The 19,345-nt window shown below is 43.6% G+C and overlaps 2 protein-coding genes across 8 annotated transcripts in view; one reads left to right on the forward strand and one right to left on the reverse strand.

Annotated features, from left to right (window-relative positions):
• LOC105677049 (autophagy-related protein 16-1) overlaps positions 1-19,345 on the forward strand; it is a 260,615-nt gene that overhangs the window by 136,713 nt on the left and 104,557 nt on the right. The window lies entirely within an intron of this gene.
• The window catches only part of LOC105677048 (uncharacterized), a 278,448-nt gene continuing 271,567 nt past the window's right edge, over positions 12,465-19,345 (reverse strand). For all 3 annotated transcript variants that reach the window (XM_012375378.2, XM_067357540.1, XM_067357541.1), the window contains one exon: positions 12,465-18,511. In XM_012375378.2, the coding sequence (XP_012230801.1) occupies positions 17,951-18,511 (561 nt within the window). In that variant the 3' untranslated portion in view covers positions 12,465-17,950. The remainder of the gene's footprint in view (positions 18,512-19,345) is intronic.

Consider the following 19,345-nt stretch of genomic DNA (forward strand, 5'->3'; position numbering starts at 1 on the left):
CATAAATTTAATATTTTAATCTAAACACAATACTTTTATTCGAATCGTTATTCATTGTATATAACGTACATAATCTTTCTGAAAATGAGCAATAATACTTTGAGAACATTGGTAACAAAATGTCAATTTCAGTCTTTCGGGAACTGGCCGGGATTTAATTATTGGAGGTCTCTGACAATGTTTCGATTTCAAGTAAATTTCAGGTTGAAACTATTAATTCCATTAACAGTTTGCCTACGTGACCACTGTGGGATTCTGGGATGAGATAACAAGAGAAAGAGAGGCCAGCGAACTGAGAAATTACTATGTGTTGACAAGCGGTTTCCACTCTGCCTATTATTTTGTCGTTTCAGCTTCCATAAACCTCAGTCCACCTTGAAAGAAACATAATGTTTCAACTCTCCGCAAACTGTCCGTGGATATTTATCAGCGTTTTTATCTTATTTGACGTTGTAAATGCATTGTGCGACGGGCTTTATAATCAAGTAATAATTCCAATAATTTTTGCTGTACATACAGCAGGCGCGATCAATACTTTGGTGACGCTGGATTGAAAATCTATGTTTGGGTTATTGAATGCCGGAAATCGAACTCGCTCTTTGGATGTTTGCGTGGGAAACCCGCAGACCGCCTAATGCTAACGTGAGTCGATTCGATATCCGCTGTTTTGGAAACATGATCGTGCAGATTTCAGGGCGCACACGTACCGCTACATTGTGGCGAAATCGCGGTTGTACGTGGGGTCAAACAGAAGACGTCGTCTTGAAACTTTGCTACTTCCTGGGAAACTTGGTCTTTGTATACGGGAGTTAATTAGACAGAATTGACGAAGTTTGTTCGTATGGTAGACATCGTATGGTAGACCGGGCAATCCCCGGCACAGTGAATTTCACCTTGAATTTTCGCCTCGAGGACCATAGGAGTATTTCGTGACGTGAGTTCGTTTCTCTCCCCCCCTCTCCCCTCTTCTCCGTCTTCCTTTCCCCTTTTCACTTTGCGAAATCAACTTAAATACAACTTTCTGTCTGTACAGTTTACATCCAGTGCAATAATACCCGGCGCTTGTTAACTAGTTTAATTAGTATCGAGAAAACGCGCGTGTGTATATGTATGTGTGCGTTTTATACATTTGTATATGTGTTACACGTGAATGTATCCACGATGTCTATGTCATCCTTTAGAGCCGGGACAGCGAAAGATTGATTACCAAGATTACTAAAATTATATTCCAATACTGATTAGGTCTTGCCGGGAGCAACACCTGAGCCTATATTGAATCTCGCGGAATAGTTTCGGAGACAAATGATCTAACGAACCATCATTTATTTATGCTGTAATGGATTTTTTTTCATGATTTATATTGCAGGCTCATCGTCGAAACAGATTTGACAAGAACTTTATGTCCTTCGAAGTTAACAATTTCCCTTCGTGTGTAATGCAAAAGTTGCGTGATACTTTCAGCAAGAAAAGACGTATTTGTTTTTATGCTTCTCACGTAATTGAAACGATTATTTTCATAATTAGAAAATCAGCTGTAATTACGAGGGTTGATTGTATCGTCGTAATAACTCTCTTACGGAGGCTCTCTGGAATCTGCTTTCGTGTTGACTGTGTCGCGTCTCGAACCCTATCATTCTCTACCAGGTAAATCTCGTTACGACTATCTGCAGTTTCCTTCTCAGACCACTCCGCTGCTTCCACGGTAATGGGATGTAACGGTGGAAAAATGCGAGCGCGGCTCCCTTCAATCGATTCGATCTCTGCGAGTGGATAATCAGGATGGGCAGCGATGCTGATATAGCTCCCGGTGAGCACCTTAGTATCGAATAAGATCGTATATCCCGTCGGAAGAGAAGGACGAAGTTCGGCGCGGGAAGTTAACGATAATAAAAAGCGACGACGACGCGAAGGCAGAGTTCCTTTGGCGGCCATCGATGTTTCACTTATCGTCGGAATTAAATTTGAATGAAGCTGCTCGCAAGAGCTGTGACGTTTTGTCGCTTATCGGTTACTTTATCACCCGTTAAACTTTCTTCTTTGCTTGAGGCGAATTTTCTATAAATAGACGAGATTAATATTGAGAGATAACGCGAGCAGGTGCAATGCTAATTTAACCTCGGAACTTTTGCATATATTTCGGTCACGCCTCGGATATATAATTAAATAGCAACCAAAGTATGATAAGCTTTTACGTCTGATTAGTTCCATTAGCATCTGGTTAATTTAATTAATAATTAATAATGTTGTTGATTTTGTAAAAATTTTTATTACAAACTGAACGCGCTGTAAAAGTCGATCGCGATAATAGAATTCCCGAGTTTCAAAGATAATGGGAATTAAAATTTTTATTGCTTAACTAGCTAAAAGTTCACTCTTTAATATGAATTGTGCGTTATCCGCGAACTTTAAGTGTCAGTTCATACACGGGAAATTACGTTATCTTCCAACAAAAGCGTATATTACGCGTATACATATTCAAATTGAAATTCAAACTTACTCTTTACTTTATTCAATTACTAAAACAGGAAAATTAATGTATGTGCCTTTCGCAAATATTAAACCGCGTTTAACAGATTACTACTACCATTCATAACTTAGTTTCCCTGGTAAATCTATGTATATATACGCGGAAGTCAAAGTTCCGTAGTTGTATTCAAAATATTATGAACTTTCTGCGGTAATTCCGGACTTCAGCACTCTATCAACCGCGCTGAGTGAGTGGGATCCTTTCTTTCGTAATCTCTGAATGATGTTACAACTTACCTTGAGCGCATCTGTACCACGCCTTCATACCATGTAAACTACTTGCCGGGCGATCGGGAACCATTCGTGCTGGTATCGCTTGCCCTTGGCGTACAAAGACCGCGGCTCGTGTACTACACTGCGGCCTGATCACTCTCCGTTTCCGTAGTAACACGCTGAAAGAATACACATGTCTGCGAATGGTGATTTGCGTATGAGTGGGCGTTCCGAAGTCGTCTTGCGAGCACCGCTCTGCAGCAGGATTCAGGCGAGGTTGCCTGATCGAGGAACGAGCCATGGTAATGTGAAACATGATTACTCTCGCAGAGATAATATGTGTAATAACAATCGCATTAGCCGGCCAAGAGCCGGCCATAGAGCTGCGGGGGATCTGGTCTTGGTGATGGAGTTTATGTCGATGTTCCCGTCTGGCTCGACAACGCGTCGAAGTATTCCGCCATAAACCAGGCATCTGATTGAGTAATAGTAATAGTCTGCAGCACCGCGTTTCCTAAAATATGTTTGCAAAATTTTCTCGCCTACTCTGTATTGTTCGTCGTTAATTTCGAATTTTTTGCATTCGATAAATGTATTCAAGTGTTGAAAGTGGTCAAACGTATTTTTAATCTTTCCGCATTTATTTCTTTTTATTTTTGTTTTCGCTAAAGCTACAATATGAAAGAAAGCACTTTCGGGAGTACTTAGCTCATTTTACAAACAATGACGAAACATTGCTCTATTTATCGTTGCAGCACTATAGCAGTCTATCTGAAAATTATAATAATTATATGGAAGAGATTGTGTGTTATATCACGATTGACCATTATAACACTGGCAAAAGTAAATTGATCATAGTGACATTAACTGTAATTAATTCTTTTATGCGAACTCGATGCTTCAAGCACTTTACGTGTCATGTACAAAATTTCGTGCAAATTGACAGAAAGCTCTCGTTTGCAATACGTGATAATGACAACAAATAATCGTCACTATCTGTTCTCGAAATGAAGAGCCGTTATTCGACGTGCTCCTCCCAGCCAGACCGACAACTATAATTGATAGGCGTTCCTGAAATGAGTTCGATGAATATTAGCGAGAAATCTGTACGCGAGGCATAAACAGAACTGTGTCGAAAGTAAATGCGTCGAATGTTCAATGTGCGTTGCGCCCCGTCAAATAACTTTAGCACCACCCCGCAGAAAATAGCTATGCACCGAATAATCCGATTTCCGCACGGTTCATGGTTTGCTTCCAACCATTTGCCGACCGTATCGGCGTCGAAAAGCGAAATAGATATAAAGAATCGTTCGCGCATTGTTGCGCCAATGGTCCGAATTGGCGTGGCAGAATATTTAATCCTATTTTGATAATCGCTCGAACACGAAGGGCTCTATTATTTATTCTTTTCCCGCACCTCTGTTTATCCAATTAATACCACTTCTATACCACGAATTGAACCAACTACAAATATGTTAAATTTGAAAAAAAAAATATTGTTTTCCCATTTTCCGTTTGTTCGCGTTATTAATTTTGGCATTTACTGAACAACAACAAACACGCAAGTGCGCAAATGGAAAAAGAAAAGAACATATTGTGAGAATATTTTTCAGTGCGATAATAAACGAATTATCATTTACTGGAGTTTTTTGAATGAAAGTTTTGCCGGTAATTTACTCGATATAATTATGTGTTCGATAATTAAGGCGGCAGAAGACAAAGAGTCCCGGCGCTTGATCGAACACAGACAGTGTCGTGCCTCGTTTATTTCTTTTCGCTTATCAGCAGCATTATACGCGAATGGAATTTATTGAAAGTTATTCTATAAAATTGGGCTTTTGTTCTGCAAAGATCCATTCTCGTTAAAGTCAACCTTTTTTTTTTTTTTTTGTCCCGTACTCTTTTTTGCCCTCTGCTCCCGTTTGTTGCTTCGCTCCTCCCTCTTCATTCGCTCCCCTTCGAACGCCGGTCGACCACCACTGCCGATTCAATATCGATGCCAGATATTTCGCGCGACCGCTCGACACAATAATTCAGTTGAGCAGGTAATATTGGCGCGGTAATGGTCGAACCATTTGGCTGTGTCGTTATGCTGCATTGGCGCTTGCACGTTTACGGAGCCCCCGTTCCGCTTCCAGCCACCCCTGCCGTTTCCCCTCCCGCCCCGCCGCTCTTTTACACTCCCCTCCCCCCTCCCCAGCCGTGCTCTGTGTGGGTCTCTTCGCTCTCCCGTCGCTCCTCCACCCTTCTACTCTGATACATCCCCCGGATCGCCATATACCGTTCAGCCATCCACGAACGGTCGACAGTCCGTTGAAATGGAATGTTATCATTGGCCTATGTGTCATTATTGCGCTCCCACCGTTTTGGCAATTACATAATTCTTATCGACACGGCCAGACGTAGCAACTGCGCATACACGTTTCTTTATATTCCACGCGGATATTGTTCGCCGATATGAACGCCGTTTTTTTTAAACGGCTACGTCAGGTTCGAGTGCGCCGCAATCGAAAGAGTATTGTTGGTCGATCCAGTGGTCCCATCACGATCAAAAGTAACGATTAAAATTGGCTTTTCCACAGCCCAGCCGTTATCGGGAATATGAGATTTTTTTTAGTTCTCCATTTAACAGGATGAAGCCTGCAGTACTTTATACGCTCATGTATACGGAATCGTTGCATCTTAAATAGTTACATTCTTTATTTTTATATGGATATTTTTCTGAAATATGATAAAGATGTAGTTTGCGTGTAGAAAAATGATAGATTTTATAATCATAATTAAAATAAAAATAAGAAATACTGTCAATGCTGCTTTGAAAATCAAATCAACAAAGTTATAATGCTATGTCTTTGTTTCCTCGGAAAGAGTCCATCGTTTTTCTGATAAGCGCTCCGTTGGCGAATAAAGACGTTTGCACCTGCAACGATGTCAGTGTTAAAAAGAAGCGAGGTCGACAGCCTGCGCGGCAGATAGCAACAGCTTCTAGATTTGCATAATTCCGTGGAGCGTGCCATGCGGGAACTTTAGGCGATCATAACTGGGAACTCATTTAATGCGACATCGTGAGTTCGTGCCTTCGAAAATCGCGTTTGTATTCCGGAATTATATTTGACAAAGATTATGATATATTGTTTCGTCTGCGAAATAAGTATCATAAATTAGTACAATAAATTTGTGGTAGAAACAATCTAAAAGTATAATGTTTTAATATCACATTATGTTTTACATTAATGAGAAAACTGAATAATGTATTTTTAATAGTGCGAAAAAAAATTTATGTAATAAATTTCAATTACTTGTGTTATTTACGTCTGCAAATGTCGTGTAATTTACAGTACCTGAGTTAATAATTCATAGAATAATGATTTAGTTAAAAAATTTGCGTATAACTAATTTGAATAAATATAGTCGGGAAAAGTTTTATTTGTAGTTTACCATAAGCCGGGAGATGCTCTCTGTAACTAGCAAAAAGTTGTCGATTCAGAATAGGATTAATATCCCGTGGGAAATCAGCTGCTGTAGAAAATTTTTTGAAAATGCCTCAATCTCTAATAAAAGCTTAAGATACTAATTGCCGTGAAAATTCAGAGATGTTGCTGAAATATAAATAATATTCCAGTGCGGCATCAACGCGAAGAGCAGATTTGTGCATTTATTTTGAAAAAAAAAAAAAACTGCATAATTGAAGAGGAAAAAAATATAACGCGGGAATTTTTCGTAAAATACAACATTCGACAATATTTCGGAAAAATTGCGAAATCGTCTGACATTTGTATCAACGGATTAGAGACTAGATGCAGAAGGCTAGGACAGTGCAATTAATACATTATCAGCGATACACAGCGCTGATATAGTGATTCAACGGTAATTAACAAACAGTGACAGATACATTAGAGAGGAAATATCGAAATTTACACCGGGGGTAAAACGATCACATAATTAGTCTGTTAACTACTATATGCCGCCGCGAATAGTGGATGGCAGTTTACATTAAGCCACGAGGGATATTCTCGAAAGTCGGCAAGTTGAAATTGGCTGTCTGCGAAACCAATTTAATTTCGTAAGTTTGAACCGGCCATTAGCATAATTGGCTATGAGCGCGGATATACGTCCGAATCAAAGTTCGAATGGGGTTCTTCCGCCTCATAGACAATGAATGCTGATGAAAAGTTACTTACTTTTGGCTGCAATCGACAAACACGCGCCGCATTTGCCATAATAGAGACGTTGCCCGCAATTCGCAAAGTCGACGCGATCCCGCCTAAGTATTTTGCTAATGTCTCATCGGCGTACCAAATCATCGTTTGAACGGCCGAGCTGTGGTGAGAAAATAATGCGGTTGAATCTCCTGCAATCGCTGTTTGGTTATCCAAGTACTTCCTGATACGATTTCATCGCATTAAAGTGAGAAGTGCGCGCTGAATTCGACGGGACTATTCCCAGTCAGCGAATGGGCGAAGAGGTCTCTCTGAATAAGGCTTGCGTGGCTGCAACCAGGGAGGATGCTTGAGACTCACGAGTGCAGCGAGAAGTCAGACGGATTGGCTCTTGGACGAACGGACGGACGGATGGAAAACGAAGGTAGACGTTCGAGCGAAAAGAACGGAGACGGGAACGACAGGATGCGAAAGATAGGCATAAGTGCCGGGGAGAAAAATAGTCTAAGAGTTCGTCGAGAGCTGGAAGCGAAAGGAAATTTGAAATCTCCTGTATTTGTGTTGCGTGTAAATATAATTAAAGACGAGCAGTGAAACAAATGTATGTAATTATACGCCGGGAGTATTCATTTCTGTTTCGATGTTTCCTACTCGCATCGATTTCCTTTTCGATATCGGAGCAATGACGTCAGTGCCTGTATCGAGAAACGCGAGGAATTCAAGCGGAAAATAGTTCGAGATGCTGCGAAGATAATTGGCGGAATGTTGAACGAAAGAGATCGAGGACGGGAAAAGTGCTTTCATTGAGTTTACCTGACGGCGCTTGGCCATTCGCTACGTTTTAACATAACCCGGCATATCGAAGAAAGGAGCTGCTATTATTTCGCGGTATGTTAGTTTATCCCATGCGAATGAGAACTCCAACAACAGAGCTAGCTCTTACCTTTGCTTTCGCCGCCATTTAGCTGTTCTCTCTTATTGCTTTCTCCGTTATACGCATCCAGACTAAACTAGCAACAATATGTCTGTTATTTTATCAGCGGTATCAATTCTCTCTCAGTTTCAGTATTCTCTACCGTATTCATTTCCTCATGGATATTAAAACATTAAAACACTAATCTTGCGATATATCGAATTCGTTTAATAATCTATAAATATTAATATTAACGCACACATGCATATTAACAACTGATAAGTATAATTGATTTTATGATATTATGAATGCAACGCGAACTCTCCTCTACGCTTTATAGGCGTTACGTTTCCTCGTGTAATTTACGGTAAATGAATAACGCTTTTTTTCATATATCAATTTCACTCTTTGCGAGTAAATTACAAATTTCCAGTAATTTTAACATTCCATCGTACATTATATGTAGCCTGTAAGAAAGCAAACTACGCGGTTTTCAAAGGCTTGTGTCAAAATACACGATCATCTGTACCTGCTGTTCGCGATTCGCCGTCACGTAGATTTTTTTTTATCTGCTTTTCTTCACTGCCTTTCATGTGCTAGATTTCGCTCCCATTTCTTGTCACATCTCCTATCTCAATTCGTTTTGCTTGTCGCCTTTTCTTGCCTGAAACGCCGCGCAACAATTCTCACCTTAGCCAAGCACAACCGTGGCTAAGATGAGCAACCTCGTCATTCGAGATAGTCACACCACTGCGATCCCAGCATCGACATTCCGGCGGCACTCGCTATTTACGCTGCCACTTTCGTTGATCGCCCGACGTACATTTCGACTTGGTTTATAACTTTCGGTGTGACCGAAACGCGGACGCGACGCAAACGTTAAGTGGATTGCATGCAATGTATCAGCATATGACATATACAAGAAAGACAAAATCGTAAAGACTTACGACGTATTTATTGGGCTGTATCTTCGAAACGCGCACTAAGATGTGCGAAGCGTGTAAAAAGGGATATTTATAGACCATGAATTCGGTATCGAATGACTTTCGCCGTGTAATCTCTCATCGCAAGAAACATCTTTTTATCCTTAAACACACACGTAGTGTGCATAAGGTCGCGTTTAACGACTATATTATATTTTCTTATCGCGCTTCCGAGACCGTCGTGGCGTAATTCAGTCGTTACACTTTCATGGTGAATAATCCCGACGCTTACTGCTTTATATTTTATCGTGCATGAAAAAAAAAAAGGTGCGGCTCGTAAAGTTGAAAGAAACGCCGGCTGCGAAAGCACCTACTTCGCGGAAGGACCGGGAGGAGATATTTCGCCGGAAATCACATGAGAATTGGAAATGGACTGCCGCGAAGTAGCGAGCATTGGAATCGGCAGATCGATAACCCGGGGAGGTTAATGTTGGATAATTCGACCGGGACAGATTGTCCGGAATCCCGTGGGTCCGGCGCCGCTGGCAGATAATTTCGAAGAGACACTTCGATAGGACTGTCTCGACTTTTGACAAATGGCTCGAGGTAGACGTCTTATAGTCGGCGTCTCTCATTCACGATGACGCCCGGCGCGGTGACTGATGATCTCGCGCGCACGTCACTCCGTCGCTGGTATATTATCTGGTCAGAATAGAGCGCGATTTCCAATTACCGCGGTATCTCGCAGTTTTTCAACGTGCACATAATGTCGCTACGAGCTTCCGGCTTGCACTCGAATTAATTGTCTATTACTATAATTAATACCGCCCCGACATTTCGTGTTGTATACATCAAAATTATCACTGCTGATAAAGCATTGTTGACAATCAGCCCGCCAGATATTAATTGGCGCCATTACAATACTTACATTTTGCAGAAAATTGTACCCTTTTACAATCAATTTTCTATAAAGCGGACAGATTCGTCATTATCATATATCGGCGCTAAATTTATAATTAATACGGAACAACTCGCCGTTTTATATCAGCTGCCATTCACCGGGAGCGCGTAAAATTTTTAATCAGAATGCCATGTCAGCTTCACGAACGATCGACGCGGATATAATCATGCGAATAAATTCGGAATTGACCAGTAAACGGATATGTCTGCGTAATCGGGGCATATACCGGCGTCCGACATCGCCGTGACATCTTTTCCCACGCCAGAATAAACACAACGTAACGTTCCGGAGCGACACAATGTCGCCGCTGGTGAAAAACGAATCTTCGGCGTTTCCAGCCGGGGATTCGAACCCGCCGCTCATACGTAGTGTGCATCCGTGTGTTTCCATGCAATCCTATTCCCCATTTTTCTTCCTCGTTCTCTTGTGTATAAGTTTCCGCGACTCACCTCTCTCTCTCTTTCTCTCTCTCTCTCTCTCTCTCTCTCTCTCTCTCTCTCTCTCTCTCTCTCTCTCTCTCTCTCTCTCTCTCTCTCTCTCTCGCCGGCGAATGTTGCCGGAAATGCTGCAGCCGCCACCGCGCCTCCCCACCGTGTGTCACGTACCAAAGGAGACCGTACGAGCGAAGGACCGTTCGGTGTCTGCGACGCAGCTCCGTTATCGGTGCGATGACGACGGAGACGGTAGCGTTTGGAACGAGATATCCGGAAATACCGGGAACCTATCAGGACTTTTATGCCACCCAACTAGCGCGTTCTTGCTGTTTCTTCCGTTTCTATTTGCGAGCGAGCGAGCAAGCGAGCGAGCAAACCGGCGAGCCTCGGGTCGATAACGCCGGGCTATGCCTGTCACCCGATAGCTATATACTTCCGGCCGCGTTAGCAGAACCGTAAACTAGGGGCATTGCATGGCATTATCTCGATCCGGTTCATTAACATAGCCGACTCCCGTCGAATGGACTCGCCGAATCGTACCTGGGCAACTTACGTTCTCGTTTTATATGCGATAAATTGCGTTCCAGCGCTTTGATCCGGAGCCAGACGTTGTAATCTCGGAGCTCGCCTTAAAACTTACAATAGCACGATTTCCAGATGAGAAGGTATATTCTTTTTCTTGTTGTCGCACACTGGAAGAGAAGCGTTAAGTGTACGAGACGACGCAAAGTAATACGGGAGAAAATTACTTTATCTCGCCACTTTTAACATATCTTTGACTGTGCACGGCAGAATATAATTAGATTGCTTCAATTATGACATTCTGTACTCTTTTAAATTTATAATTGATGATAATTTTCGCTTTGCCATATTTGAATAATTAATGAAAATATGTTTCTCTAACAAGTTTCTCTGGCATATATCTGTCCAAACAAAATTCAAGATAATTGTTTTTTTTTTTTACGAAATATAAATGTTCTGTATTTGCTTTTATACACGATACTTATCTATTTTTTTTTTTTACTCTTACTCAAGAAAAAAATCAAGTTTTTTTGCACCTCTTCTCATTAAATGCCGAGTCATCCAAGAAAGGTGGACTATTAATATTCTTCTTATAAATATTCTTCTGACATTCTTTACGGCCACTTGTCAAGATTCTCACGCTTATTGAATCGCGCGACTAACGGGGGCTGGTAACTAGTGATCTTGGGCCATTTACATGGTCTACTTTTCGCTCGTGCTGCACGACGTGCCGCGCGATCCATCAGGTTCCCTTCTACCCGCGGCTCTTTTCTGATGCGAATCGTTTTGCGCTTGAAACTTTGAGCATCACGAAGAGATTTAATTTTCATCGGTCAGTCAGAGTTTGGCGACTACCCGCGGCGATTATATGTTTGAACTCCTGACCGCTGTTAACAGAATGCATATTCTATCTATAGTCCGCTTAGCCATGTACATGTATGAAATATCGATTTTTGGTTATTATTATGCAAGTAACGTGAATTTCGGGATACCTTTCTTTGAAGCATATAATAATATTATTACATCGAGAAATTGTGAAATATAATATTCTAATAGACATTTGTTCAATGGATGTATCGAAATATATTTGTATCCGTAAATACATTGTCATAAGGTATTATCAAACAATCTAATTTGAATGATAGATATAAATGATGAAAAAAATGGTTAACCCTGTATTATTCGTGTTTAATAATCTGACATTTGTGATTCTTTTAATTAAACAAGATAAATAATATTAATGCAGAATTATATTTACCCGAAAATGAAGAGAAGCATCTCTCAGCGTGGAAATGTGTACGGCAAATTATTTCTGTATCTGAAAATACCTACCTTTCCGCTCGCTTGTCATCGCTGCATGATGCATAATGGTACATTAATCGATACGTATGTGAATTTGCCAGTTCGTTTCTATTGCCTCTGAACGAACAAATATTTGTTCCCGATTTAACATCTCATGCGGCGAGATTGATTGGATAATTTTCTCGAATGATTTGACCATGGGATTTGTCGAGCTGGTCAGTCCGCTGACAATGAGGCGCGCTAAGAACCTCACCATCTCCTTTTATAATGGTCGCTTTTGTGCATATGTATGAAAATAATTTGCAAAACGACAGATGGATTATTATCGTCACGCCGATCCCGACTGTACCGCCACAGGCGGTAACTACTTTCTCCTCGCTCTTCGTTTCTCCGTCTGCGCGACTCGTCCCAAGGACTTTTCTCGCGTAAAAATTCTAGCGTTGGCGGGATCCACACGTTGTCTTGCGCCTTGACGGGAGATTGTAGGACCTCGTGAAAGGAAAACAACGATTTTCGTTATAAAATGAGTTTATTTTCTCTGTACCATATATGCTATGTACAACGTGTATGTTACGGTACTGACATATACGACGTTTGGCGAGAAAGATACGTCTTGATAATGTAGAAAAAAAAAATGGGAATTAATTAGAAACACGCACGCATTACGTTTAACGTCAGCAGAGTGATTCGTTAAATTACATAGCAGTTTCAGTGCGTGGCTAGTGTGACGGGTGTATTATTAAAACAGTAGTTGGTATGCCGGTTGTGGATGGAAAGGGAGAGGGGGGAGGGGGGTAGAAGAGGGAAAAAATAGGCGTGATAGGATACGAGTATTCTTGAAGGGCAATATACGTTAACGTAAAAAATAAATAAGCGATTATGCTGGTGCGCGGCGTATAACATAAGAACGCTCGCGATCGTCGGGTAAGTTCTGTACGTGACGTATGTATTCGCGATGAAAATGGTTTAATTTGGCGAGGCCGACGCGGCACTCGGCAGCGGCAATGGTAGGCGAATGGAGGTGAGATGGCAGGGAAACGAAGACGAGGGGAAAGAATAGATGCAAAGGGAACGAGAGAAGGGGGGGGGGGAAGGGGGGAGGGGGCAGAGAAGAGACGGATGAGATGGAAAGAAGATGTATAGGGGGAGAGAGAGAGAAAAGCTGAGAATACACGCTTGTCATGGTACAGAACAGACTCGAGCTTCTCGAGCTTACGACGGAGCAGACGCGCACCTCAGGCTCGAGGACAAGCACCGACATCTCTACAAACTCGCAGATACTCCTGGTAAGAAGTACCGGGTATAAACATAACCCTCATTAAGATGGACGATAGGGCGAAAGCGAGGGAAGGGCGGGGAGGGAGGGAGAAGCGGTCGGAGAAAGAGAAGAAGCAGCAAGTGGTGCTTGTACGCAGGAACGACGACGCCAGCCGCGTTGAATTGCTTGCGGCTGCCCAAGTCGACCGTTCGGGATTGCAGGCGTGTTTGATATCATCGAGAGCGATCGTCCTCGAGCCCAATATTATCTTTCCTTCGCAATTGCCTTTTCCGCGGCCCCGATCCATAGCGCGAGACCGCGGGCGCGTTAACTTAATCTTAATTACGTTATTATATTTGATGAAACATGGATTGCTCCTTTTTGCTTCGTATACGCTTTTAAATGTAAGGCAATTAATTAATTATTAATGATTAATCATTATACTTCGCGTACTCGGCAGTTTCCATTGAGTTGGATCAAACGTCAGCGACCGGGCGTGACGCGCACGCCGCGCATACGGTTCGATCAAGTCGATGAAAAGTGCTCACACACATCGTTACTCGAAGATGCTTGTTGTCTACGAGGTGGCGCGAGAAAATCTTGCACATCTTCCCCGTGAAATTAATGACTTAGGATCTATCCCAGCGAGTTCCCGCATTTTACAACAGAGAGAACTCGATCTTTCCGCAATTCTCGCTTCCAGTCTCTCCAGTCGGAGATCGCTTTCTGCAGCGAGGCGAAGAGCTGCCAAATTTTTCTTGCGCCACTCCATACGCTCATATATGCGTTGTTGAAATTGCACCGCTAAAGCGTTGCGCGGAGCGATCGCGTGCGCACGGATGCGCCTTGAGCGCATTCATACATGCGCGTGTCAGCGTCCGTGCGCGCGTTCGCGTGCGCAACACCATTTTGAATGCGTCCGTACAAATAATCGTCGAACATGTATAAAATTGACTCTACCCTCTCACCACAAGCAGATTGGATATACTACCGCAGCGTTAGCGAAAATTCTTAAATATAAAAATCCATAATCGAAGTGTTATCTTTCAAAAAAGTAAAAATCAAGAAAATCGCAAGTTCACATTACGCGTCTCATCACTTGCTGTACGCGCAGGCACCTTCGTTGGCATCTTTACCATTGTATGCGTTATGTATATTTATATTCATATTTATATTTATATTTATTTGTATTTATACTTCTATCAAGCGGGTCACACGCGTAGAAGTAGCAAAGTGAAGAGCGGAGAGGAAATTATCGGGGCCAGGCCGCGGCGCGTAAGCTCAATACGAGCATTGGCGTGCTCGTTACTTTCGTAATACGTGAGCAATTAAGCCGCGTTTCGGAAATACGCGAGTCTCGCCTCGCGTTTTCTGCATTTCAATTTTTCCGCGTGCTTAGCGGAATCAATGGCGCTTGATTTAAGGGGCAAAATTCCATTTGGTTCGGTGTCGACACTCCAACGGTCTCGCACGGCGCGGGAAAAGCCCGGCAATATCCACGGCAATTAGAGCCAATAATTAAAGCGCGCGCTGGAATTTCGATGGATGCAACATACGCGCGCACTCCACCACTGTCTATCCTTTTCCGTTCGATTTTCTCTATTGTTGTTGCGTTAGCGACCACTAAACGTTAGCAGTGAGTTACACGTGCGGCGAGCGTTACGCGCGGTCGGTGCGATGCACTTGCGAATGGATATTGTCTCGTTTGCGCCCAAAAACATTTCCGATGTCAAATCGATTGTGTATCGAAATCCAACAGGTCGACATATTTGTTCCGAGATTCCATTATTGCGTGTGAGATAAAATTTTGACACGTCTGTGAGATTAGCGCGTGATCACACTGCTCGCGAAGTAGTCTCGCATGCACTTGCGTGAAAGTAGTATGCAACGTACGCGAATCTTCGCCACACTATAGATGTCAAACACTAGAATAATTCCAAGTTCGGTTAAATGTAATGCAAACACTTCAGAACGATTGGAGATTCTCATTTTGTCTCTCTCATTCGCCGTGTTTGTCTTAACGAGTGTATTTTAATCCGCAAGTTTCTCAATTAATCCGATCTCCCTTTGGGACCCGCTTTGTATGCCTTGGTGAAATCGATAAGGCACCGCTGGCACAGCCAATAGATTTGTATTTCTCTGTACCATAGTGTGTAACGCGCGTTGTCGAATCTTTATCTGTCTCTTTTTTCCGCCTTGCAATTTCAAAGCAAGATAAAATCGGATTTCAGATATCGTAAAGTTTAGCCGGTTCTGTTATAACATACAAACAATCATAAAATATTGCATATTATAAATATAAGTTAATTATCTACTTAATATATTTTATTATTATCAATTATAAAACATTTTCTATTGATTAAAAGCAGGTACCTCTTATATTTCTTTACTCGGCGAGCAAAAATAATTTAACAAATACACTTTGTTTGCGGTTTATACAGAAAATGTTGGAATACAACAATAGCTGTTACGAACTGGATTTTTCTGTGTTTGACATTATCAACGCGGCTTTGTTCTTTAGAATTTTCTCAAGATGCCCAGCGATGGAATCGCGAACCGATGAAGCGTGACATTCCGTTGTTTACGTAACCAGAACGAAAGGAATTCTCTTTAATGGTGTTGGGCACGCGGCTTTTGACGGCTTCTTCCAATTCGAGCACGCCAATCTAGATTGATAAGCTCGCGTGTCGCAATGTAAATTAACCTGGCCGCCACGGGATGGCTCAGGGATAAGGGGACATGGCTAAGGTTAAGTCGGAAGGTTACGCGGCTCCGGTACGGAGAGATGGCTATCCTTGATGGTGATCCGCCTCTCTCCCCTCCCTTTCCCCCCTCCCCCCCCCTTTACTCCAGAAGCTCGTCTCAACCCCGTCAGGCGTTACCCCCGCAAGCTTAGCTTAACCCCGAGACGCCACAAGAGGCAATTAACCTTCCGCCAACCCCTTTGCGGCGCGTACCTTCTATCGCTCCTCGCCGAGACCACGTCCATATTCTACCACCCGTTTCTCGTTCCGTCTCGATCCCTCTTTCCACCTCCTCCCTCTTTCATCCTCGTGCTAGCGCAAACCATCCGCCGCGCCGTACCGTTGATATCGTACTCTATACATCTGCATAATCATGCCCAATTCCCAATGCTAATTAGAGTCGGTGCCGATAGTCCGTCCGACGTGTAGCGGATACACGTCAACCTCCATCATCTACGGAGCCACAGCGCGCTAATACGTGTCCCCACGTCGCGTCACGTCGCCTCGGGAAGAACGGAAGCACTTGTTGCGAGGGGGGAGAAAAGAGGGGAAGAGAGAGAAACGAAGGCGAAGCGAAGGGAAAAGGGCGGCGTGGTGGTTGCACGTCCGGACGCAAGAAACCGACCGAACTCGCGCGCGGAATCGATTACTCCCTTCGCGGATGGATTTTTGCGCCGTTACATTATCAACTACTTACCGGCGGAAGAGGTGTGGCGGTACGGCCACTTTTATGCCGGAACAAAGTAAGAAATCGATTTAGCTGCGGCGAAGCGTGTGATTCCCCGGTATGCGGTCCCGATCAGATACGGATTAAGTATCGGCGCGATATTACGGCGGGGGGAGGGGGTTCTTTTCCTTTTGTTTTTGTCTTTTTTTTTCTAATTTTCAAACTTTTTTAACGTGCCCTTTCAATCCGCTTGTAAGAAGCGTCCCCTGGGACACGGCATCGACTTTCGCTGAACGCACGGGGGTACGCAGCACACGCATGAAGGCCACACTTGGACACTGAACGTCACGTTAATTAGAGGTTGTTCGGACGGAACGTAATTGCAGTCTTGCTCCTTCCACGCAATAATCGGCCGCTCGAGAGACAGAAAGACGAGATTGATGATACCATACGATATGATTCGTTGCGCCGACCTTGGACAGAAACGTCGATCGGGAAACATTGATATTTGTGTCTCAATAAGCGACAGATGTATCGAGCAATCAAGCGCAATTGTGCCTAATTCCGTTCAGTAATCCAGCGGCATTATTTCGCACGTGTTGCACACACGCGAGTGCGCAATTGCGCCCGACTACGCCCGGGAAGATGAGCGCTAGAGCAGCGTCGCCTGAACGATATCGCGAAAACGATCGGTTTCCTTTACGCTGCCGGCTGCTGAGGAAATGAAGTTTGGAATAAAAAAGAGGATGCGTACGTGATAGTACCCAATGTGAATGCAAGATACTCGTCGAGACGGGTGGCGGCGATCGTCTTCCCTTTTTTCCAATCGGTACGATCGTCTCTCTACATGACGCGTTCGACTAACTCCGCATGATCTGCCCACCGAATCTAATTGGAATTGGTAGAACGCCTCGGCAAAGCTTGCACCCGGAGTACAAGGTAAGCGTGGGTGGCAAAGGGCATACTTCACTAAAAGCTACGTATATTGGCTGCGGATCTCGCAACGCGGTACAGTCGTAGAAGTTTGATATATGTATATATGTATAGTACGGAGTAGCCGTCCGAAATTGCGGAAAAATTCCGAATTACGGAGAAAGATTCAAAGAGAGAGAGAGAGAGAGAGAGAGAGAGAGAGAGAGAGCCGTGGAAAAGTGGTTTTGTCTGCTGATCGCTTCGAGAATCGTGACACGCGCGCGATCCTCCCCCGGGGGAGGGTCGTTTGAAAACTCACGTCCGTATGAAGTCAGCCGAAGATTCGTGATAGCGTTTTTTTTACGCAGGAAGACGAGATTCAACGATACCGTGTGGGGCGGGTGGGAAGAGTCGTTCAGAAACGGCGCGCGGAATAACCGGCGTCGTACAGCTTGCAGAGGCTGTCGGTACGTCCGGGCACGGAATGCATTCCGGGCACGGACACGGAGACCGAGAGCGCTTCCTGATGCTTCAGCATCTGTCGGCGTCGTTGCCAGGTGAAGGTCCATGCCGCGATGATAGCGATCTGTGCGACGAGGAAGACGGTTCCGGCCACGATGGCCTCGCCCAGATTGATGCACACGCCCAACGTCGACGATATGTCCTCGCTCTCGACGAAAACGGTGTCCCTCGTCGCGGAGCTAGCGTTTGGTGACTTACCGTCGCGCTCGAAGCCGAATTTGTCGGTGATTTGAATCGACTGCACTAAGAGAAGATCCTCGCGGCTCTGGGAAGTGGTGGAGCGACGGCGACGGCGACGTCTGCCGAAGGAGATCACCGAGCGCAGCTCGCCGGTCGTTTCTTCCTGATCGCACTGCACGGGCTCGCAGGCCGGCATGCACGGAGTGACCAGGGCGCGGAACTGCACCACTTCCGAGCTCGGGAACTTGAAGGCGTCGAAGTGCGACAGCAGTATCTGTAAAAAATAAATCGAGAAAAAAATTCATAGCTTGAAAATTTATACGATGAAATTAAGGCGAATAAAGGAAATTGTATTCGCGGCACATAGAACTGCGAAAGCAAACAAAAATATTTTATGATTTCATGAATTCGAGGAATAAATTTAACGCAGCGATATGGAACAAATTAATGTTTCGAGCTAATTGGATTAATTTAACTGAACCTTTCCGACTATAGAATGGCTGCAGCGTAAAAATCGTAAATCAAAGGAGTAATGTTTGCATTTGTCGGTTCCGATAAATTTATAGAATTATGTAAGAGATTTGTATCTTAACATTTTCTACGTCTAATTTCGAGCTCGAAATTCAGCATAGTCGTGATGGTAAGCGAATAAATATGCTCAACGTTTGCTTTTAATTTTCGGCACGGCGCGTAAATATATTTCAAAGGAACAGAAGGGAGAATTCGATACGTGGAATGTAATAAAACGAAGTGCCTCGAACTCCATCGGTCCTTTTCGACGGATTGCAAGTCACGTAACCAATTGTTTCACGCCGTTACCTGTCGTTCGGATAATACATAAACACCTGTGCCGAATGGATCTTCGGGACGCAACGATTTCGCCGTTTGAGACTTTTGCCGAGTTCGCATACCGTTAGCAAACTGCAGCGCCGATATTATAACATTTGCGGCTCGTCCTCTCGTAGCTGCTTCTCTCTTTCGCCGCTCTTTATTATCCCGGTGGCCGCGTATACAATTTCCGCGGTTTTTTTTTTCTCCCGCAAGAAAGAGATTAAAGTGCCATCAAGCGCCAATGTTAACTGAGAGAGAGAGGTGTTTGCATCGGATT

Source organism: Linepithema humile, chromosome 6, assembly GCF_040581485.1.
Source record: "Linepithema humile isolate Giens D197 chromosome 6, Lhum_UNIL_v1.0, whole genome shotgun sequence".
In the NCBI taxonomy this organism is placed as follows: domain Eukaryota; kingdom Metazoa; phylum Arthropoda; class Insecta; order Hymenoptera; family Formicidae; genus Linepithema; species Linepithema humile.